The sequence below is a fragment of the Falco naumanni genome, chromosome 1 (genome assembly GCF_017639655.2).
Source record: "Falco naumanni isolate bFalNau1 chromosome 1, bFalNau1.pat, whole genome shotgun sequence".
NCBI lineage: Eukaryota > Metazoa > Chordata > Aves > Falconiformes > Falconidae > Falco > Falco naumanni.
This window is the reverse complement of record NC_054054.1, coordinates 4,140,294-4,165,286: the sequence shown is the minus strand read 5'-3', so window position 1 is coordinate 4,165,286 and position 24,993 is coordinate 4,140,294. Positions and strand designations below refer to the sequence as shown.

General features: G+C 43.4%; 1 protein-coding gene across 2 annotated transcripts in view; it reads right to left on the bottom strand.

Annotated features, from left to right (window-relative positions):
* STOX2 (storkhead box 2) overlaps positions 1-24,993 on the bottom strand; it is a 149,223-nt gene that overhangs the window by 68,509 nt on the left and 55,721 nt on the right. The window contains exon 1 of one of the 2 annotated variants that reach the window (XM_040603507.1): positions 7,785-8,646. The exons of the other annotated variant lie outside the window; for it this stretch is intronic. Coding sequence (XP_040459441.1) covers positions 7,785-7,950 — 166 coding nt within the window. The 5' untranslated portion in view covers positions 7,951-8,646. Of the gene's footprint in view, positions 1-7,784; positions 8,647-24,993 lie in introns of those variants that run through there. 2 annotated transcript variants of the gene reach the window in all.

Sequence of the window (24,993 nt, the reverse complement as noted above, 5' to 3'; positions counted from 1 at the left end):
AGAATCATAGGTCCACGCAAAAGTCCACAAATTAAAAGACTTTCTCAAAGAAATTGTTCATCCTTCCTCTCATCTTCTGCTTTCATACCTTATCAGATCCAGTAAAACCCACTGAGATCTGTTTTTTCAACAAAACTTGAAATTTTGAATAAATCGTGCATTTGTAGCTATGTCCTGCAGATAGCATTTCCCACTGAAGTAACAAGAACTACTCCTACCTACACTTTACAAATCATAGGAATCACATCATCTACAATTTGAAGAAAACCAAAACTATCTCTGGGTTGCGATGAGTTGGTTGACAAGGCAGAAGTGGTAACATTGAACAACAATCATTCCACATCATTTACTGCTGGTATTATCAACAGCCTTTCCTTTTCAGCTTGCAGGAATGCAAGATGAAAAATTCTGATGAACACCATGGCATCCAAAGGTTGATCTGGATGCAGGATTTCACTTGCAGAATGAGGGTTGCTCTGTTCACACTGAATACACTTATTTTTGAATGTTCATTGTGACCCACTGTTACCACTTTAAGCCCAGGGTTAAGAAAGGACCTTTTTTGTAACTGCAGAAACAGTTAAAAGTTCCCAAGAACACAAAGATGACCACTGACACAACACCTCTCCACTCCTGACTTTCAAACCCAGTGAAAAGGCAGACTTGCTATGCTTTTTATAATGAATTCAACCCTGCTGAAAATCAAGTTTTCTTGTTTCGGTTACCTTTTGCAAACCACTTAAAAGCTGCCAATAGAGCCCAGGGCTCTGTCTAAACTAGACTGTTCAACCCACTCCATCATGCTGCATGCACAAATATGCTTCCTGTAAAGCCAGGTCTTCCTTTTTTCTTTTTTCTTTCCCTTCCCCTCTACAGTCTATTTGAGCAAGATAATTCCAGCACCTGTATGTCGTCCAAGAGTGAGATACCAAACAGCATCAGTAGAGCAGCCAACTCAATACATGTGCTGAAAAAAAAAGCAAGCCAGTAGCTATAAACAACCTTCATACCCCCAACCCCCTGCCCCATAGCTACAGGCAGTCCCTTGGGAGCAACAAATGCTGGTTTGGGAGTTTTGCAGCTTCAGTATTCAAGCACTTTCCGGTTTCCATGGGCCTTGACACCAGAAATAATTTCAAGGACAAGTACAGAAGCACAGAGTTTCCTGGACTCCTAGAGTAGCTTTTAAACTGTGTTTCTGCTTCCTATCCTCATATTTAATCTACCTAAAAAAAAAAAAAAAAAGACCTATAACTGAAAGCACCAAGTTCAGGCATCCAGATCTCAGTTTCAATGGTTACTATTACTCTTCCTTTTTCTGGTGAAAAAGAAAACCAACAGTTCAGCAGAATTGCATGAAGTATTCATTAGGTACTTCTTACAAAGGGCAACCCATATTTCTAGGCTCAGATTTACATCTACTCCACCGAAATCATCAAATACCTGGTTTTAATTTAATGGTAGCTTTATCATTTGAAATAATGTAATGTATCATGCTTTTCAAGGAAAAAAACCCACAATTAATATTGCATTATTTAACAATTCTTACACAAGTTCTAAATTAACTGACAATTTTTGGTCACGGCTTTAATACTGTCTGGCCTCTTCCAACCAGACAAAAAGCACGCTGAAGAGGAACCAAGAGTCATTGTATCTGAATGTTTTTTTCAGCACTGCTGTACTTGAATCATGGCCCAGCGTTTAGGTGATAGAATGCCGATTCGGTTTTAATGCTGTTCACAGAGATATTCTACAACCTGCTATGGGTTATGAAGCAGAGTCATACTAAAGAAGCTCCCCAGAACACTGAAAAGCACGCCCCAGTTTTTGGAGGACTTCACAATGTGCGTAGCAAAACAGCATCTTTTTAGTCCTCATACCTAATTTTACTCATGCCTCTTTTAAACTGTGCAAAGAATGTTACAAAGATGGTAGTTTACTCTGGGATGAACAATCCTGCATACAAATGAAGGCCTATTGTTGCTCACAACTGAGCAGGTCACCAGGCTAAACCAAGGTGATCTGCAAAATCCTCACATTTCAGCCTCCTCCAACAAGTAATGCATTCTGTAAAGATGTGGCTGCTATTCAATTCCAAAATGGCAAGATATTCAACACCCTTCGAGTTTATCAAATGTTGCCAACAGAGTATAACTTCCATACCTGTGAAAGACTGGGAGCTATTTGTGAGGAATCAGTACTGTGCTTGTTCCGAGCCCCTGCTTGCCTACTCTTGAAAGAGGAGCTTCCTGTATCTTCAGTAAGCTATCACGATGCCTAGTGTGTGTATAAAATTTTACTTCAATCACTTTTTGATTACTGAGAAACACACCTAGAAACGTATTCAGATTCAGACTGACACCTCTGTGTAAACACCAGTGAGATTATACCCTTTGGTGCCCCGATCCCGGAGCACCTCCGTGCACCCCAGTCTGGCTGAAGGTCCAAGCAAACCAGCAGAGAGAACACGGGGACTTTGAATGCAGCAACAACAGAGGCTGGAAAGGAAAAATTACCTGAAACTTAGCCCTGCAGGGACGGGTGCTTTGAACTGAGATAGAAACATGAACAGGTCTAGGTAAGATAGGCACACACAGAGACTTCTGTTCCTTTCTTAGATTCACTCCTCTTTGATTTTACTTCTAATGTCATGAACAAAAAAAGCGGCCAGGAAGAACAGGTACTCAAATGCAGCCTGGTCAGCTGAATGCACAAGTAGTACACGTGACACTGTCCGCAGCTTGGTCTAAAAATGAAGTCATGGATATGCAGAAAATATCTCCATACCTGGTGAGAAAGGACCAGGCATGGAGACACTGGCCTAACACACAGGCATGGGCACACACTGTATGTGAATTAACACCAGACAGGCAATCACGAGTGAAAACCAGCATTCCACAGAACGAGGAGAAAGAAGATTGTCTGTTGTGTTCTTTTAGGCAAGAAACCAAGGAAGGAAACCGAAATGAGCTAGAAACTGTGCAAAATGACTGGTCTGTGAACCTGGACCAAGTTTGCGGTCTGAAGACAAGAATACATTTAGACCCACACCCCAGATCAGGTCACAGTTCAAGTTCCTATTTCTCTGTCAAGGTGAAGTGGATGCTGCAGAGGCCAAAAGGTGCAGGAAGACACAGCCAGCCCAGAAGCAGCTTCCCAAGCAACAAAGCAAGCACAGCCCCTGAAGTAACTGAACAGAATGACCCAGCTGGGGTTCACCAGGTCAGAACAGGCTGAAGCAAAGGAGATGGAGCAGGAGCCAAGTGGCAAAGCTAGCCCTGCTAGCCACTGACACCTGTACGCTTCGTTTTTACTGTCCCACTAATGGGTCTGGTCTCAGACAGCCTAAACTACTCAGAATTCAGGGAAGCGAAGAGATCGCATTACTGTTAAGCAGATGAATTGGAAGGTGTTTAATACCACACTGAAAGAAAAAGCAGGTGATACAATACTGATTATTCCATTAAATATTAATTACAATACAGCTACTTTCAAGCTAGAATATATTCCTTTAGACAACAGAATGAAGGGTCAGGAGAACTGAACAAGCTTCAAGGCTTTGTGTGTATCTGAAATTTTTCAACTACGTTAAACTGAGTTCTTCAGTTCATGCACGGCTATCTGCAAATACTAAGAGTTAGAGGTTCAAGCTTAAAAAAAAAAATACTCAGGACTCAGATTTGCTCAAATGACTCCCAAGATCCTTCTTACTGGCTCCCTTACAAGGAGGCTGAAGAAGCAGTCCTAGACCTTCCATCAAACATCCTTGAAACAGAGAATGAGGATATCTTTTCCTCCTAGAAATTTTAATTTGCACACAGTGCAATTTGCATCAGTGGATAGTGGTGTTAAATACTTCTCTCCTTTCCCTTCTGCTTCAACTTGGTAATCAACCTCCAGTAACAGCGCAACACTGAGACTGATTTCTGCCCTTCAACTTCAGAGCACTGAAACCTCTGCAAGGAAATTTTATAGCCAAGAACAACAACGTAATTGCAAAGTTTTCGTAAGGTAATCTTCAAATAAGCATATTCTGAATTGGTTTTTACCATTGTAGAAAGCTCTTCAGACACTGCTTCATGCTGCCTGTGCTAGCCTGTTACCCTACACCACCCCCATCTCAACCTGAAACACCACCTCCAACACCAAGATCTTCAATTGAAGTAGCTCAAGAAAGGCTGCAGGAAAAAAATTATTTCTTTCCAGAACTCTAGTCAGTTCTGGTAACTTTTAATGGCTGGGTCAACCACAGGGTGCAGTTCCTCTCCCCACTAAAACAAAATCCGGGATTTGCCTTTGTTATTTAGGAGAGAAAAAAAGCAAAAAGCTTCCAGCATTTCAAAAGCTATACGTATTATTTCGTGCGACTGCTTGAAGCCCTCCTAAGTTTCACTGAGTTTTCTCCTGCTTGGCAGTTTCATACGATTCCTTTATTTTCCCTTGAAATAAACAGCAATCGATCAAAAACTTTGAGTGTATTCCCCCTTTTTCAATAATGTGTATGGCTTTTATTGGATTCAAACTTCTCAACATCTCTTTTCACACAAGGTCAAAACTCTACATTGTTGTAGTTTTCTTTTTCAGTGTTTTTTCTCCAAGTCAGTCCTCCACTGGGAAATTAATATTCCGCATGAACAATGAACTCCTCGCATGGCCTTTGAACCTAGCGGTTGCTAGGAGGCCTAAAGAAACCCTGGAGTACAGCCAATTTAATAGCAAGTATCAAGAGATTATTCAGCAGTAAAAATGTGTGATTTTCTAAATTCCCTGCTTTTTTTCCTTCTTACTTCCATCTCCCCTCATCTGTCATACCATCTTTAAATTTCAGATGAACTGCATCTGCATCAATTTTCTGTAATTATGGGCAGTTTGTTCCCCAAGTACTGAAAACATCACTGCCAGCCACCAATGCTGCTTCTAATCAAGCAAGTACTAAACTGGTCCTTACTCAGTTTTACTGAAAAGGCTGCTTAAAATCAGGAGTGCTTCACCACTCTAGCATGAGGTTCGCACTTCCATTATACACATGGTTCCGCTTAGAGACTGTATTTTCCCCCCCAAAAAAACCACCATGGCATTGACTGCAACACCATTGCTCAGTATTTCTCTGTGCTGAAAAAAATACATATACAATTCTCCATGCCCCATCCAGGCAAACGTAAACATTTCAGGCTTTTTAGCATCTTACTGAAGGCCATCCGACTGTCTGCGTTTTCATATTTTCCTAAGCAGAGTAACTGAGGCAAAGAAACCCAGGGTTTCTTTCCCACCCTCTACCCCCATCCCAAACAATGCAGCGTTTAATTAAAAGAGAACCACAACAATGGTAATGGTGATGAGGTTAAATGGTTGGATAAACAGAATGCAGCCCTCTGAAAAGCCCATGTGTTCAGGACCCTTTCTCCCCTGCAACATTCTGGGTGACAAAGAATGTATTTGTATTCCTGATCCCCATAACTTTTATGCCAGAGGACTTCCTATAGATTTTCTGCGAGGAAGAGACTTTCCTTCAAATAGTGAGAAGTGTTTCGATACAGTAGCCATTCCTCCCAAAACTACTACTTGGAAAGGCAGCGGACAATGATCCTTTAAAAATAAATGAATGTGGAAACTATCCATCAAGAAAGAACAATTGCATTGCCAGCTAAAAGCCTACTAAGTTGTTGGTGCTGGGTTTGTTTAGTTTTTAAACAAAACAACAACAAACAATTGCCGATTTTAATTTTCAATGTATTCTTCCCCCAACAACTTTAGCAAATTACTCAAACTAAACATGACATCTGTCCTCCTTCTCCAGTTGTTGCAATTGAAATCCACGCACTGTATATTTATAAACATGGGATTCAGGGGGTCTGGAGATTACTTTAGAACATTTATAGCAGATTACATATTTATGCCCGCCCCCACTCCCCCCACCCCCAGCCAAGGACACAGGTATCTGCCAACAAATGGAGGGTGACACATCTGATTCTGCAGATCGCTGGTGTCTGACCGTCTGGTTGGATTGTACCAGTCTTGCCAAGATAAAGCTTTTACAGAGCCAGACTGCTTCCCTGAAGAATTAAAACCAAGCAAAAATCCACACCGCCTGGCACAAAATGCTCATGTGAGCTCCTTCTCTTTTAAATACACGCTTCCACACTGAAAGAAAGAAAGGCCTTGAAGTACAGACTTCAACAGAACTGACCCAGCATATCTTAACAGTGGGAATATCAGGATGTTCACGCAGAACAAGGATCTTCACGGTATGGCCAGATTTGGCTTTCCAGCTGCTTTCAGGTCCTGCAGCAGCAACAAAACAAAACAGCCCCTCCACCACCACCACCATTCTCCTCTTCTTCAGCTGTTCAAGTATAAATTATCCTTGTCATTTCCTCTCGGTATGCGGCTTCCCAGGAAAGGGAAAAATCAGAGCAGCTATTGCCAAAATAGCACAATATTCTTACACAGGTGGATTTTTCAATAAAATGCCTATTATTTCCCTTGTGCTCGGGCATTAAAGAAAGAACAGTCACAAGACATTTTTAAAACATGAGAAACCAATCCTGACTAAAGAGATGTGTTTATTAGAGTCAGAGATAGGAAAGTGAGCGTATAACTGACAACCACAATCTTTGCTCAACCTTTGCAGCAGAAACTGGGGGGACAGGGCACAGGCTGAAAATGTTTTCAGTAATGCGTAATAAACTCCTTTAAAGGTGGAAAAAAAGGGAGAAAACAAAGGTATCTGCCTACTCAACCTAAAATGAGCCTCAGAGGGAAAACGTGCCTTCATGATAAACTGGAATTTGCCATCATAGTAACAAAACGTTATGTCCAATCATCACAATAAGCAGGCAGCAGAACAACAAAGGAGGTTTCCAGGATTTTCTGCCCTCAGCCCCCTCCCCATCAGCATCTTTCCAAGTCTTCTTTTGGGCGTTTATGAAATGTCTAAATTCCAAGGCCATTAAGATGATTTCAGGATGGAGCAGCTTCCATTAAACAGTATTGAGGCTTTCCAAAATCACACCAGCACTCTGTTGAAGGCCAAGCCTCTTCCCGATGCCTGCCTTTCCCTGTGCCGTTTTTTGTTTTGTTTGCGCTCCCTCTTTCCCGTGCACAAACATGTTGGTGCAGTGTCCGTTATTTCCCTACAGCCTCCCTTGAAAGCAATCAACAAACGAGTACACATGCACATGTGTGTTCCCCCACATACGCAGGTCCGGTCTCTTACACCTCAAATGCAAATGTGTTTACAGTCATTTTCACCAAAGTGTTCTTTGCCTTTACAGAAACATGCAGCTGGAACCTGGAGAGCCTGTAACAAGGCAAGAGTATCTGCAATCACAGGTGACCCCTTTCCTTTCCAAAATGGAAAAGCACAAAAACCCGATGAGTTAACTAGTTAACTACATTTAAAGGGGAACGTGTGGGGCAGCTGTAAATATCCAACACATGCTTTTACACACAAAAGGAGCAAAGGGCTCCATGCTCTGTGCACCCAGTCATTTTTATCTGCCCTTCCACGACAGATGCAACCGTTTCTCTCATACATTTATTTCACTCAACTAATAGATTTTAAACACCATATTGCGAAGGCCCCGCTGTGAATCTTGCAGAGGTACAAAATGGTGGATGTATGCTTTTTTTTTTTTTTTTTTTTTTTGCATTATGCATAACAACTTAGGCTCCCAGTCGCAGGCTCCCCTCCGTACCCACCGCCACAGCCTTCCCGGGCAGACGCACATCCCGCACCAGCCTCCCAATAAAGCTCTCTCGCATAGACAAATTATGTTACAAACCTGATGTCATGTATCCCCGTGATGCCTGGGAAATAAAAGCTGGTGGGAAGTGTTTGTGCAGCCGGTAGTCCTTCTCGCTGCGGGACCTCATGCGGTCTGAGGCCCGGTCGGAGAAGTCGGAGCTAGGCCAGGCGCGCCGCAAGGTCGTACTCCGCGTCTTCTTCATCCTGAGGATGCCCGAGCCTAGTCCTCCCAGCGCAGCATGGGTCAGGCCTTGCGGCTCGCCGGGTGTGCGCTGCCGGGCATCAGCCTAGCGCGGGTACCGCCGGGGCGCAACCTGCGCGCATCCCGCCGCTCCCTCTTCTAGGGCGCCAGCCGCAGGTCCCTTCCTTTTTTTTTTTTTTTCCCCTCGAATGATCCAATTTTACACACGTCCCACAATGCATTACACTTCATTTGCAATCGGTCCGGCTTACAGCTCCCAGACTTGCGTGGAGGAAAGGCACGTTATGTGGCTTCTCGGGCAAAAAAAAAACAAAAAACAAAAAAAAAACCGAGGGGGGGGGGAGGGGGGTGGAGGGGGGGATGGGGATGAGAGATGTGCAGCGTGGGAGCTCGGGGGTCCCGAACAACGGCCCGATTCAGCCCGGCCGTGCTTAGCCAACTGTGAGCCGCCACACAAAAGGCCCAAACAAACGAGGAAAACCCCGCGGCCGCCGGCTGCGACCCCGACCGCGGCGCGCCCGGCGCTGGGGAGGCGGCGGCAGCTCCCGGCGCGGCGGGAGGAGCGGCGGGAGGAGGAGAGGGAGGAGGGCGAGGAGGCGGAGAGGAGCAGGAGGGAGGGCCCGCAGGCGCCTCTCCCGGCCGCGGGACCGGCGGAAGCAACCGCGACCCCCCCCCCCCTCCGCCGCCACCGCCGCCGCCCCCCTCAGGCCCGCGGCGCCCGGGCGGCCGGCAGCTGCCCGCGGCCCCCGGCAGCGTCACGCCCCGCCATGGCCGACCCCGACCCCCGCCCGCCTTTCCCCGGGGCTGGACCGCCGCCGGCTCCGCGCTAGGGGCGGCCGGCGCGGGGGGCGAGGCCACCGGGGAGGCCACTAAACGCACCGCCCGCCCTCCGCCCCGCCGCTGCTGGAGCGCCGGCCGCCGCGCCGCCGCCCGGGCTCATGCTAGTCCCGGCGCGGCCTGCGGGTCCCGCCGAGCCCCGCGCTCCCCCGTGCGGCGCCGGCCGGGGCTCGGGCCGGCTCGCAGGCACCCGCGCACAAAGCCCCGTGCACCGCGGGGGGCCCGGCCTCCTCCTCCCGCACCCGCTCCCGCTCCGCCTCCTTCCCGTCCGTCCGTCCCGGCGGTGGCTCCTGCGGGGCCGGGGGAGGCGGGCGGAGCGCAGCGCCGGGCACCCCGCACCGCCGGGCTCCGGGCGCCGCCCGCGGCAGCCAATGGGGAGGGGGCAGCGGCGCGCGCGCCCCGAGCGGCGGGAAGCAGCGGAAGGGCATGGCGGGCAGGGCCCTCTCCCCTGGCCTCCGCGCCTTGGCCTCCTCTGGCATCGCTCCCGGCCCGGGCAACCTCGGGGAGAACGGATACGGCGGAGGGGAAGGCGCCGGGAGAGATCTGTGTCCCCGGGGCAGCCCCGCGTGGAGCCGGCAGGGCTCACCCACACATTCCCCCCTCAGCGATGTTGCCTGCCTTGTCCCCCTCAGCGACGACGCCTTGTCCCCCCTCCACCGCTTCCCAGCCCTCCCTTGGAGGGCCTGGTCAGCCACACCACCACGTTACAAAACCGCTGTGCCCCTCAAGGCTATCCAGGGTGGCCAGTCTGCCCGCCTTGCTGGTGGGAAGGGGGTCGCCCACGCTCTCGGCCTGGCAGCGTGTGTGCCTGCGCCCAGGGCGCCATCTTGAACTAGGCCAGGCCACCGGGCGAGCAGGGTTCTACCAGCTCCCGTTAACCAAAACGGAGCAAAGGGACACGGTTCTTCCTCCGTGAGACAGCTCTGAGCATGCTTGACATTGACGGTGCCAGTGTTAACCAGTGTCACATTTCTAAGAGCATGGAAAATTGGAGGACTAATTTTGTCAGTAATTGAAGATTTTCAGTAGTGGTGAAGCAGCAGATGAATGACTATCCATGAACGAACTGAGCATCAAAGCCAGCAGACCTCGAGACATTATCCCTTTGCTGCCTCCCTCACTTAATCCTTTCAGTGCCCACCTCAGCTCGCCTGGCCGTACTACTGTGGGCAGAACACAGACCAAAGAATCATCCAGGGTTTCATGTGCAGCCATCCCTTCCACATGAGTAGAAATTACGTGAATGAAACCCAGTAAGAACACTGAAAATTAAGCGCTATGGGGTCCTTTCTCATTCAGTCTCATCTCCTTCCAACTGTATGAAAAGCCATCAGGAATGACATGTTTCCGTTGATACTTTGTATACTGGTAGCAACATGAAAAAGTAACATGAGCAAAAAAAATAGCCTAGAGGTCCTCTGATAAAAATATATTTTCCATCATGCAACTTACTCATCTAGAAATTTACTCCTCAACCTACGCCAAGCTTATAATAGAGCATGTTTTCACCCTCAGACCAGAAAAACCGTACGGAGAACTTCTAGAATCGTTCAGCTTTTCTCATCAAAGGCTGAGGCTGAGATAGATTGGTTAGCGCTACCTAGCTAAGTCAAATGTGAAAAACCTACCCTTTTTATCAGATGTAAAAGCAAATAAAATTCTAGCCAGGAGCGTAAGCTCTCATTCTACTCTCTGAAAGCTGAATGAACAATCGCTGTGCATTTCCAGCTTTCAAGAAGTGGTTGAATATAGCTGGCCAGATAACTTCAACCTACGGCTGAACTAAGCTCAACCTTTCTCCTAGTCTAGACACAGCCCTAGATATCAATCTGTTCCATTAAAAAAGACATGAGACAAGAGACAAATAGGAATAAGCAATGAGGAGGAAAAATGAGGTCAAGCAGTAGAAAGACAGAACAAAGCGAGGGGGGGACGGGGGGGACAACAAACAAGACCACAGTGATCCTTACGCTGGCTTTCTGCATAATTGTTTCCAACTAAAAATATCTGAGTCTACTTTCAGAGCTATTCTACCAAGTATCAAATCAAAAACTAGGGGACAGCTCTGCAACTGGAAGATAAAGCACACATATCCCAATTCTTTCTGAGCAATTTGCTGTGCACTAATGAATCAGTGAGGGTGCACAGAAGTCTTTCAAGTAGTTTTAATTGATTTGATTTCTACACTTGCAGGAATTGTCATGAAAGTAATACAGTACATACAACTAACACATGGTATCTTCTACTTATTCGCCTGTAGGAATCAGACTGGGTCGTAGTTTTGGGCACAAATAATAGGAAGCATTTTCATTGTGTGATAATTTTAAGCAAATAGTAATTTGCTCCTACAACTATGAAAAGTTATTTTCATATTAAAATGGGGGGAGGAGGGAATGAGAGGAATAAGCAATCCATCTACTAAGGTCAACTTTCCCTTCCCAAATGTGGGGAATATATTTACTATTATATATTATATATAATATATTAATATATAGTGTGTATTTATATATATATTTCCAAAAAATTGGAAAAATACCAATTTTTATCATTTGGTATTTAAATGTGGGGAGATTCATTTAAAAGCAACTTTGGAGGCCTCCTCTCAGTACTGAGGTCAGCTAGAATTCCTTGTATTCAGTCTCCCCACAGTTCTCTTGTTCCGTTTCAGCTTAAAGTTTTCTGACATAGTATCTGAAAGAGTTCTTCTCTTTGAAGTGAGGAATTCAGAGCAAGTTTACTCCTGCTCTTGCATTGTTTGAAGTCGAGTGTTGTTACTGGGGTGAATCAAATATATAATTAAAAACCAAGTTTAAGTTTTGGTTGTTTTCTTTGGAAAAAGAGCTAGAACAGTGAGTGTAATTGATGTTTTTGCTTCGGTGGCCAAACTGAAATAAAATAATTTTCTTCATGTGAACTGAAAGCTACGATTTGAGGGCTTTAAAAAAAACCCCACAAATTCACAACATTTTATTCCTAGATATTTTAAATTTTTTTTTATTATTATTATTTTTAATAAAAGAAAACAAATGTCTGGATTCATACAGCTATGTTAGAGCAGGGTGGGGAAAAAAGAGTTTCCAGCTACAAATGGCTGTCCTGCTTAGTGAATAACAGTACAATACCCTTATAAGCACAGACTGAAATAAATAAAAATATGCTGTTTAATCTGACAATTCCAACAGGAGTGGGTAGGACCAATTTTCTTTGGCTGAAACCACTAGGAAGTTCTGTTTTAATTTACAAATATTTTCGCTTACCTGTTACACACTGGTAAAGTTTTGCCTAACTGCAAAAAGAAATATGCAAACAGTCAGACAGAACTTGCCAGGAATAAGGAAAAATACTTCTTCCAAGCAGGAATGGAATTGATGGGACTCTAATCACTTGCTATTGATGATGAAGAGGAAAGGGAGATGGTTTCAATACCTTTTACCTTTTATTTATTCACCCCCAGCTTTTTGTTTGTTTGTTTTACTAAAGGAAAGCATTGATTTCAGAAGCTTTTTTGCTGAGAATCGGATAAGGCATTTATTTTTATCATTTGGTATTTAAAGTTCAACAGGTACCATCTCTTTCTGGAACTACTAGAGGGAGACATGAGGCTTGGATGGATATACCATAGAGATGTTTGAGAAAAAAGCCTGAACTAACCCAAAAATAGGCATCCTGCCTCCCTCTTAACCTAAAAATTTCTTATAAGGAATTGGCAACATAATAGTAGCCATTTCAAAGGCGCTGATTTAACAATATGCATTTCAAAAAAGCAGCTTAGGTACCTCTAAGACATTACAAAGGATTCTTATGTGTTCAAGCTTTCAGTCACAACCCTGCTTCAGTCCAAATTCATAGGGAGCCTGAAGGCTTTTGGAGAAGCAATTAAAAATCTTAGCTTCTGAAAACCTTCTGTGTTATCTATCAAAAAGTGAGAGAACAAATATTACTAAGGGTATCTATTGCATTTGATCTTCATACACACTCACTTATTAGTTGCTAAGCAGGTCTGTTCCCATTTTATAGATGGAAAATGGCAAAAAGTACATAACTGGCCCAGAAGAGTATAGGAAATCGAAACAAATACAATGTTAAAAGTCAAGGGTCCCAGCTTCCATTTCATAGACTTATTTTTCCTCAATTGGAAAATAATAATTACATAGCAGAGTACAATATGGTGAATTGTATGTGTATATTTTTTTTTTTTCTCTGCATGTGTGTGTGCTTATGCACGTGTGCATATATGGTAATTGCTCTCATGTAATGTGGTATTTCAGGTTTCAGTTGGGGCTACTTCTTTTTTCCTCCCCCCCGACAAACAAGTTTCCATAGGGGAGAGCAGCAGGCTACAGTAGCCGAGTGGACTGGTGTTACCGCCTCCGCTTGACTGGCCTGCATGAGGTTTACAAACAAAATAAGCATGTAAGTCAAATACTAAAATAAAAAGGGGAAAATAATAGGACACGCAAGGAGGAAAGCAATCCCCCTCTTCGCTTAGACAAGCTACACGTCTAAAATCATTGTCTCTCAAACTATGCATTCAAAGCCTGGGTTCTCTCCTGCACTGGCACTACCTTGCCTGTTGCACATTGCCAACTGGCTGCCTTGCAGGGAGGAAATTAAAAGGGCTTCACTTTATTACTGTCAGCTGAGCTGGTGTCTGACAAGCACGCAGCACCACCAGAAGAACAGCACAAAGCCTTGTGGCTTTACTCTCTGCAGGTCTATGGTAAGGGTCCTTTCCCAGTCCCCAGCTTAAGAAACAAAGACTACAAATAGTGTTGGTATTAGTGGGACACAGGGGAGACTTTGTCCTTACAAAGGTCACAGTTTCCGACAGCCAGGTAAAATAAGGAGCATTTTGTCATTTGTCAACAAGGGCATTTTGTGGCCTATGAAAACAAAACCATCAAATTCTGTAACTTTTTAAAAGGTGGAGATAGGATGCTGCAAGATGCTGGGAAGGAAATGGAGGGCCTATGAAAGTGGGAGAGGAAGAACAAAAAAGGAATAAATAGAAAATATAGGGGGGAAAGCCTGTAGTACAAGTAGTTGAAAAGCAGTAAAGCAAAGGAGGGGTAAGAAAGTTGAGTGTAGGAAGGGGTGGAAAAAATGTAACTAAGAATTTGGGGAAAACCACCAAACTCTGGTATAACATCACAGGCCTTGGCAATAGATGGTTTTGTTAGATCTACAGCCCTGCATAATAGCCTTCCTTTGAAAACACTTTACCTGCATTTCTAATACTAATAAATCCACGAGGGGAGAAAATTGCCCACTGCATAAACTCACCACTTTCATGTGTGGATTCTTGTGTGTCTGTATTAACAAGTCTGCAGAACTCAGACTCTAATAGAGATGGTTTTGTGCAATCCCTTACAGGTTAAGGAGGTCTGGCGAAAGGCTGCAACTGTCCTTGGCTGGAGGAAGCAGCAGTTTTCCCTCCCAGGTATTTGTAATCAATATACTGGCGAGAACAAACCAGAAAACTCATGATGCAGCACATCCTCTTTCACCTTAGACTTCTGACACACACTATTGATTTGTTGTCTCTCGCTAGTACTTGTTGTTACTCAAATATGCAAGAGAAGCCAAGTACTTGTAATCTATGATTGTGGTCCAGGTCACAAAATAAAACAGCCTGTCTTGATGGATCCGGCAAAGGCAGGCATGGATGGCCTTCCAAAGGAAGGAAGAGACGGCAAGGGGAAAGTTGGGCTTTCTCCGACAACCCTCTCTCCTTGGAGAGACCATTTGGGAAACTCCACCAAAATAAGAAAGAAAAAATCCCAAGGGCAAAAGTGTAAGTGAAAAAAACTCCAAATATAAAAAAAAAGGAAAGTGTTTCAGAGCTTATCACAAGCAAGTCTTCAGTCTAACTCTAACTCCAGAACGCTATCAAGTTGTGTTATACTATGGTAGTAACCCTGACTTAATTACAGCACCTCTTAAACCAGTTTCGGATCATATTTCTCTCACTGTTGTGCTCTGGGAATGCGTGATGACAGGAATGCAGTACTGCTGCTGCACACATGCTGTAGCTCACTGATTCATTTTTCTGTGTGCTGGTTTATGCGCTGTGGTATTTATTTTAACTTGCATGACTTTTAAGAAAAACCTGTCTCTGTTATGAGAAGAAAAGCTGCCCTGTTTTGTTTTCATGCCAGACTTGATTGCATTTGTGTTTCCTCTGCGCGAAAGACAATTGATGCAGAAGGGTTTAAATCTGGGTACCCAAGACTACCTGAAAATATACCAGTGTACCAAAAGGAGCACAGGCTGTAGGACACAGCCTTTGCTGTGATGCACGCTTTTCCTCTCCTATTATCACTGGCTAAAAGCTGACTAGTTAAAACGGATGGAAGCTCAGCTTGTAACTCCTCGGTGTACAAAACTAACTGGAGAGGCAGGCAAGCCGTGAATCCTGCACCGATTTTCCCACAGTCAAGTATTTATTAAACCTCTCCATATAATAGAATTCAAAACCTTGGAGAAGTGGAGTTACAGCAACTCAGTTCTTTCACTGGCTGCTCTTCCAAAGGATATAGGAGTGAAAGATGTGCCAAAAATGTTGGCCTCAGCTTTCTTGTTTTCCACTGGTGTCACATATCATTAGTACCCTGGTATTTAAGTAACGTACTGATATATGGGGGCCAGCTGGACTGTGGGTTAGAAAGACAGCCTATCCTTCTGCTTTGGGAGTTGAAAAAAATAGAGAGCAAGAAGCAAGTAGGCAACGCAGATCCCACCAGCAGTAAAAGCCATTACAGATTATGTTTTTAAAGACTAATTCACATGTCTCTGTGTCTCTTCCCGTTCCTCGACAGAGCCTGTGTTTCTGCTTTATGCTCGTGTAACACCTCACAAGATTGTGAAGATGGCACCAAGCACCAGCCAGCCTTGGGCTCTGGTGAAGCTCCTGGCTGCCACAGTAACACAAACAACAAGCAGATTCTGCATGTCAGGTAGGTACCGTTTAAGGAAAAGTCCATTGAGAAAGAAAAGAAAGCCCTTGGCTACAGCAAGTAGGCACTGTTTTGCATGTTGCATGGCTATTATTTATCAGGATATTAGTTTTAAACTCTAAATTCTTGTCTAGAAGAATTACTTGCCATACATAAAACTAAACAAAGCACCGCAGGCATGCTTGCAAAAGGGACAACGAACATATTTGATGGGCAGTCCTAAAAACCGAAGCAGCATACCAAGGGAACTAAATCCCTGCAGCTGCTGTAACTCCACAGAGCATTTGCTGAACAGCCCAGTACTAAGTTGCCTCTCAAAATTCTTGCTTATACAGCTGGGCAATATAGTGAATATATTTTATAGATGAATATATATAGCATGTATAACAGGCAGAGAAAAAAACCTTAGAAAAGTTGGGAGGCCTGAAAATAGGCTACTCCACCCTTTGTAAACAACCTCTTGTCATGAATTTACTTCCATATGTGCAATGGAGCTCTGCCTATATTAAATAAGCCTTCAAAATAGTGGTTTAGCACTGGAAATATATGGTTCCCACCCATCAGTTTGAAAAGAATGCAAGCAAGAGACAAACCCAAGAGTGAAAAAGCACTGATTCATCACCTGACAGAAAAGTAATTCAATTACTTCTTGGATATTTTATTAAAGTCTTGGATTCAGAAGCTGTCTCACTGGCATATACTAGTATTTGGGCAGGAAAAACTCTAGAGAGGAGTCATAAACACAGATAGAAACTAGGTGACTCAACACATGCCTGACCCAAAGGCTTCTGGAAAACCAATGCAAAACTACCAGCCTGCATGTTCTCTGGACCAGACTGCAGTGTTGCAGTCAGTTTGTTCCCATGAAAGTGGTACTCTTTAGGCACCGGTTTTCGGTGGGACCCTGGAGCTTCTCTGGTCTCTTCTGATGCTGCATTAGTGCCTGTCGGACTGGGACAGCCACCCTGCCTATTTCTGGTTACCAGTTTGTTGCCACCCTCTGCTTGGCTTTTGAAGCTTTGACATTACCCACCTGTGTTCACCCAGAGACAATTTCCCATTGCCCTGTTCAGATGCAGGTTTATGCAGGCACCACTTGCACTTGCCTCTCTGTAGAAGCTGTTCTGAGCACTTCTCCTGAGTGCAGAGATTTTTGTATTCTAGTAGAGGAATAAGAAAAAAACATTTTATAGCACTGGGTCTTGAACTTCTCCCATCACCTTGTAAACAAGTTAAATTCTTCAGCAGGGGACTAGTCCAACAAAATAATTGTTGTCTTACTAAGTGACACCCTGCATAACAGTGCAACCTAGTAAAGCAAATGTATTAACCACAGGGAGCTCTACCACTTTTTTCTATATATCCTTCTATATTACTGGCTGGGTGTTCGTTGCTTTGTTATTAATTTGTTTTTAAATACAAAGAGGGACTTAAATCCAGCAGAGCGCTGTTACCTCCCAGATTTTCTGAAGGTCAGTGCAAGATCTTTAAATCCTCTGTGGAGCTAAGCAGAAGGGAGCAGCACCCAAAGATTCACATTAGCAAAATGTTTCTAACATAACGAGTGTCACACTGGATATAAGAGCAGTCGCTGGTGTGAATTTTTCAACCTATAACTTTCCTACCAGAGTCAAGGCTGAGAACAAGTGAAACATGTAGATGTTATGAAGAAAACCATCCCTTATTGTAAAGGAATATCATTGCAATAGCCCAATTGAAATAGTGAAATTAAGTAAACAAAAATAAAATTAGAAAAATAAAGAAAAATAATATCTCTCTAGTCCTGAAAAGCATACTCCTGACTTTCACCACGGAAGTGTACTTACATCCTTTAAAGCAGATGGCACTGGCACAGGATAAGGTTTCTTTCAAAATGCTTTTTATATTATAAGGCATTTTTTAAGGCACAGAAAACCATTTATACTTAATATTTCTGGAAATCTAAAAAGATCTTTTTCAAGAGAAGCAAACATCTTAAGTGAGACGATTTACATGAAAGTGAAAATTCCCAGCATTAGAATTCTATTTGAAAGAATCATGTACAAAATGAAGAGCTAGAAAGTCTTTTGTCTTCATTAAAACTGATCACTATTGAGCTGAACTCAATACCTACACAAGCCAACTGTAGTAAATCTTATTAGCTATGGTGCTCATCTCAGAAACTCTTGCAAGGAGTCACCATGTTCCCATACATAAAAATTCCAAGTGCTCTTTACCCCCAGCTATTCCAGGAATCAACAAATACTCAGGACAGACATTTCTTGGTTCTAACAGAAAGTAAAAGAAAATCCGTATACAAGTGCTCAGTGACTTGCCTTTGTTCTTTTTCTTGATGGGGGAGATGTTTGGTAACCTTTCCATCTCTCAGACAGTGTAAGGTAGATGAGACAATCTGCCTTCAAAACTGGCAGATTTCAGATTTGTCAGAGCATGATGCTAGTGCCAAATTGTTTTTGTCTTCCTTCCTCTCCAAAGATGGATCTTACTATTATCCCTGCTGATGGAACCACGACAAAATAAACACAGACATCCAGACATCCAGGTCTGAAACAATGATAGACTATCTGAGAAGGCATTTAAGTGCCCTCAGTTGTCCAAGGAGTAAAAAGTTATAAAAACAGGTACTTCTTTTTATTGCCCACATCCCCGTGTCATTGCTGTGGTACATAAGAAAACACAAACCCTACGGGTTTCTACCCACCACATAGTAATTACTGAAACAACAAAGAATTGGAAAAAAGTATTTCCAAAGCCTGATGCTATTACTGAGCTGCCAATGAAAAAACTCTCACTAACACCCCTTAAGTCTGTCCTCCTGCACTCCTAATCTGAACACAAAAGGCTGGGTTTAAACACCCCCCCCCCCCCCCCCCACCCCGAGATTAAAACCGCCTGCAGTTTTCAGCTTCAGGCCAGCAATGACAATACTTTAAATCCTTGGCTACAAGCTTCATGAAGACACAGCCTACAGACAGTCCCCCCAAAATTCTTTGAAATGTTAAATACAAAGCAGGAGGAGGTCATAAAGGAAATAATATTCCTTATAAAAGGAATGGATATCATATGCAGGCTTTTCAAATACATTTCTCTGTTGCTTTGCTTTCAGCCACCATATTCTCAATTCTGCTTTGTCTGAAGCTTTTGAAATAAAATTCAGGAATAAAACGAAACACACAAATTAGTGCTGTAAACAGCTGCCAATATTTGTTACCTTTTAGCTCTCATAAATCTCTCTGATGTATATTGTATTCTACTTCTTATCTGGAGAGACTAATTATTTACTTAATAAATGGTCCTACAGCAATTATCAAAAACCCAGCCACTTAAAAGTAACATATAGGTTTTATTGCATAATCTCCTGTAGCATCTGCCCAATTGTTTCAGTAGAAGCCAGTGCGGTTCCCTGCTGCACTGGAAATCCAGCTATCTTTCTGCCAAGAGCCCCCCAGTGCACACAAAAGGAATAAGGATTGAGACCTGTTTTATCCCCTCTTATCCCATAAATGAACAAGCCTTTTCTCCACTGCAATTTTTTTCAACAAATACAGGTAATTACACAGGAGGATGGGATTTTCAAGGTAGGTTAAAAAAAAAAACACAAGGAGGGGGGGAAAAATCAGATTAGCATACCAGCTTTGCCAAGAAGTACCGTCAGCTTAAACTATGAGCAAGTTGCTTGCAGGGTAGGGGAGCAGGCAAACACAACGGTGCCCTGCCACTGACATAGGCGCCAATTTGAAGTGATGAGCTTTGTGGTTCAAAACTGTTGGTAGGTGGTCAAGTTTTCCTGTCCATTTGCATTCCCCTGGAGGCAAACAGGGTGGTAGGAGTTTTATTTTTGGCCCCTGCCCCACCCTAAACACTCAATGCCTCTCCTTCCTCATTTGCATATCTTATACTCAACAAAAAATGAGTATTACACTCATTTTGAAGACCTTGTGTTTGGTTTGCTCACCTTGTAAGGTCTTGTGAGCCCAGTCTATACCAGCTTCTGACTAGATGCTACCCCAGACATCCATAGAAACATCCCTGTCCAGATTCACAGATTATGTAGTTGAGGAGGAACGTAACCGGTTGCCACAGTGATGTCCCCAGTCTGAAAAACCTTTGGACTTCAGTCTCATGAAAGGTACCAAGAGTTAAAACCCCCTTTAATTAGATGAAGTGGTTAATGGAAGCAAGCGCTCCAGCCAGCAGCAAATGTGTGGTTTAAATCACTGGTGATCCTGGAGAACTGGGCTACTGCAGTTTGAAGGTATTCAAGCTGTTTAATATAATATTTGCAAATTAGTGCAGCCCAGCCCACAGAAACTGCCACTGCTGTGACTACGTGCATGTTTGACAAGCTGTTGTCCTCTTTTTCTAGATATAAGCATATTATTGGGGTACCTTCACAGGAGGGAAAGCTTGTTCACAGCAATATTCCAGCTACAGAAAAGGACTGAAAGGTTATAGCAAGCTCAGGAACATCACATGCTTTTGGCAAGGTGAGATGGAGGAGGATGAAAGGCAAAGGAGGGTAAGCAGAAGAGTTATTGTTCCTTGATTAAACAAGCACAGAAACTATGATTACAGATCACAGACATCTTTTATAACATGCCAAACTAGCACACAGAAGAACATGCCTCGAAAATTCGGTCGCACAGGCAGTATTGGCTCTCCATGCTTTGAAAGAAGACGGGGGTCTTCTGAAATAAAGGCCCTGCCCCAACACCCTGGCTTTAGGCCAGTGATGTGGTACAGAGCCTTTGAAGTACGCTGGAGAACAGGCACTGCCAGACATAGCCCCGGCAGACAAAAATGCTCCTCATATTCAGTCCTCGCTCTTCATGGCAGGGAATCAACGGAAGGATACGCAGTGATCTCTGCCAGTCTGTTGGACTCCTTACCCCTCTAAAACAAGCAAGAACAAACTCCAGGTAGTTGTAACCTGCACCTAGGCTTCAGCAAAGTGCGCAGCTAAGAAAGTGTCCCTAGAGGAACCCTGGTAGGTAGGTAGGTTATTGTTAGAGGAGATCAGATCCACAGGATTTCCTAGGAGTCAGAAGCAATGATTCACGGACACAGTTCAGGCTTGCCTTGACTCACGCTGCTTGCAACAGCAACCACAGTCAGCTTGGTTTGTCCAAGAGAAAAAAAACCAACCTCAGTATGGAACAAAACTAGTGGTAGTCTCTGTCCTCAGCTAAAGTAACCAACCACCCATTAATTGCAAAAGAATGTTAATGACTCAATATTAATTTTTTAACAAAATCACATATTTCTGATGGGTAAGACTTCTTGTAAACTTCAATGAGACATATACCGCTAACATTATAAAAGTGTGATATTTTTTTCATAACTGTATGCTGTCAACAACTCATTTAAATATTTTATTCTACTTCTTCTTTCAATGTAACCAGTCAGAGAAGTTTCCAAGACATTTTACTTTTTCCTTATTTAAAGAAAAAAACCCCAAACCAAACAAGAACACCGATCTCTGGGCACATGACTACAGTAACACAGATTACCCTTTTAGCCAATTGAGATGTTGAGTAGGCCACTTCAAAAGTGGTAAGATTGTGATTCAGAGAACAGGTTCCTATTTAACTGCACCACTTCAGAAAACTGTATTCTCCCTGATTGCTACGCCTTGAAAATCAGTGCTAAGCTTGGTGATTTCAGAACAAACAGACATGGCTAGAAACACAAATTTCACCATATCCATCTTCTAATAACAATATTCCACCACCCCTGCAACAATTAGGTAAGAAACTCAAACCTTCTAACTCATAAAATAATGTTTAAGAAAAGAGACCTGAGCTTACCAGCTGTAGGAAAATTCAGTGGTCAAAACCAAGAACAAATTCAGAAAACGTTCAGACTGTCTTTGGCCTCTCAAAGAAAAAAAAGGTGACAATACGCATCCCTAATGAAAAGAACTGCACGAGTCCTTTCCAAAACAGGGTGCATAGCTTTGAATTCTGTTACAGAGGTGTATGCAGCAATGTGAATACAAACTACTACAGGTACTACAAGCAGGAACATCTCCCAAGTGATGGAGGCAAGTTATCGGGTACTGAATGCTCCGAAAGAAACTTACACTTGCCCATGTTTGAACCTATACCTGCAAGAGCTAGGGTTCACATTCACTGAAAAGGGTAATTACTGGGTTTAGATTAAAAATAAGTAACACCAGTAACAAAAGTTATTCTGACAAACTGGATAAATCATGTTCATAATTCATGCATGAGTTCACGTTTGCTTGACTTTTTTGGAAGCCAAATTTTTCTTGGGTATCATGATTTTCATGGTCAGAAACAAAACATAATCACCCATCATTCCCAGGGATGAATGTGACAACTGAATTATCTGAAAATGGCAAGCTGAAGCTCCCTGTGATACATTTTTTTATCTGAAAAGCAGGCGAGGAAAACAATGTCGCAGAGAGAAGCAGATGGCCAATGAGTTATCACTCTTGGTCTGATGACTTATGTGGGCTAAACTTGTTTATTTACTCACATATTTGCAAAAAAGAAACTTTGCTTATGTTAGTGGCTGCTGTATTTTATTTTTTATATCTTATATACACAGTACATGTCACTACCTACACAGAACATCAAGGTATATACCCTCAAGTTACCACAACGACAGAAGTCACAGCTGATCCTTCCCAGGGCCAGCGAGTTAAGTGTCTGGTATGTCCAACATCGCAGCTCAAGAAAGGGTTAAAAGGGGATCACAGAGTCACAGCTGCCCTGCTTACTGGCTTGGAGACAGAACAGAAGTAACTCAGGTTCTCCAGGGCAGGGAAGTGAGCCTTTCATTACTGGCTAGATCCTTTACACGTCCAGGAACTGCTACCTCTGCGCGTTCACTACCCCCTGCTGATGCAGCCCCCTGTGCTAACCCTGCATGGCGCATGATGAAACCACTGTCACATGGTCCTGAAGCAACAGGCACTATTTGTGTGTCAGCGAGCCCCGTCATATGAACCATCCTTGAAAATACAGATTTCTTCTTAGATCATCTCACCCCCTCTTTGGGATTGTTCTCGTTATCTTCTGGGCACAGAAAAATAATGCAGCCTTTCCAAGCACATGAAATCCAATTATGAATAAATGCAGCGTTGGGAAAAGAATTAAAATATTTTAGATGACAAATCAGTTGTTGAAAATCAGGAAAGAAAGGTCAGTGTATGACCATTTAACCCCCTGAAAATCACCAGAAAGTATTTTCTTTCTGCAGTTACAGTAATGCTGCTGGCCTCAGCTGTGGTTAACAACCAGCCTTTCCATGTAAAGGCTGTTGGTAACCACCTCCTGGCCCACGTTTTCTGGGCAAAGAGCTTTTACGTTATTTTCTCACCAGCAAAACTTTCACTATGTTCTTGTACTGCAACTAAACAAGTAAAGGATTAAAAGCAGTCAGTATAATTTTACACACTAGCAAGAGTCCTGAAAGTAGAGCAAGGCGTTTTTCAGTAGATTCTTTGGATTACCAGGACATAAATGTGATGCAGGGTGTGCTTATCGGCACCCTCACGGACTGGTATGTGCTGAAAAGATCCACTGCATGGATCAGCCAGTTACAGATCGGTTCCTCTTCGCATCTTCACATCCGTAGGTATCTTACCTATGGGGATGGGCAAGGGAGCCTCTCTGAACAAACTACTGAGCTCCAAACAAGTTCCTCTTGCAGTAAGTACCCCTGCAGTCCTGGGGCCTTCAGCAGGACCGTGGTATGGCAGAGCTCACCGCAGCAGTCCAGAGACTGAAGCCCAAAAGAAGTGGGTACAGTGCAGAAAAGCCAGGCTCCGAGCAGGAGCGCTCACATCTGACCCATCAACATCTGGTGCAAGACAGCCTGGCGCTGTATCTGGTGCAGCAGCTGAGCCTTTATGCCAGTGTAGAGAAGTCTACCCTCATCCCTCCACCCACTCTGTGGTGTAGGAAGTGTTACACAGACAGACTCATGAACACCATCTGCTCAACTGTAGCATTTGACTCCCTTCCTCTGGCACATAATAGTTTGAGATGGTCTAAGTGCACTAATACAATCCTACATTTTCCATTTCTGCAAGTCGTGAAGAACAAAGTCAAAACGAACTTTTCATCTCCCACAACATTGCTCTGAGTTTTCTAACTGGCTCTGCTTGCACTGCTTCTTTAAAAAAGAGAAAAAAAAAAAGAAATCCTGTGGTAGCATGAACTTTAACTAGAAGAAATTCTTATTTCAATAAAAATTAACAGGCATAAGTATGCACAATACCGACATCTGTACAGGAACATAAAGTCTACAGAGGAAACAACTTTTTTTTTTCCTGTGGCATCTTTATTCATTCTACCATGAAGAAAGAACACTGAATTTCATACCCTAATGCAAATACAATGAAAACTTCTGTCCAGACCATCTTTCTAAATATGTGAAATCACTAGCCATCTTTTTTCTTATTCACACCCACATTTTAAAATTAAAAAAATATATAAATAGTTTTGCAAGTACTCGGGTTGTCATGTCAGTGGATTTATTAATCACACACAACAGTGTAGTGTGGTCTATTAATTATAGAATACATTACTTACAGCATTTCTGTAGCTGGGAATACAAGTAACTGCAATAGCCTCCCAGCACTCTGGGAGATACGACAGCTAGTTAGACAGACGCACGCAGTACAGAACGTACAGAACTCTCTGTTTTTAAAAGCTGTCCAGTGATTTTGCTTGCCTCATCTTTCATCGTGAAAAGGGTGATGTTTTTAAATTCATTTTTTGCAGAAGTCCATAGTCCCAACAACTGCAAATGCAGTCACTTGGCTCTCACTGAGCTTCAGCAAACCAGGAAAAAAGAAGGAGAAAATCAGTTCCCAGCAGGCTCCAACTGAGAGTCCCAACAGGGAACACCCCAGCGCGCTCACTGCTCGCTCTCCAGAGCATCCCAGGGACCTCGCCCAGCACCACACAGGGAGCAGAGTTAGAAACAGCACTCGCATCTCCTAGTGCCAACCCTGCATCTTAGCAAGAGATGAAAAAGGTGCTCTTCCTGCACGTATTATCTGTGGGCTATATGTCTGCCTCCCCTAAACTGACAAGCATCGATAGAAGGACAGGGTAGCTTCTGAGACACACAGATAGAAACGATCCCAATCTCTCATTCATCTTTAATGCTAAACTATCTGTACAATGTGCCCTGAAAAAAAAAAAAAAACAATTTAAAGGATTTTATTTTTTTGCTCAGCTTTATGCTAAAACAGTTCTGTTTGACATGGGGAT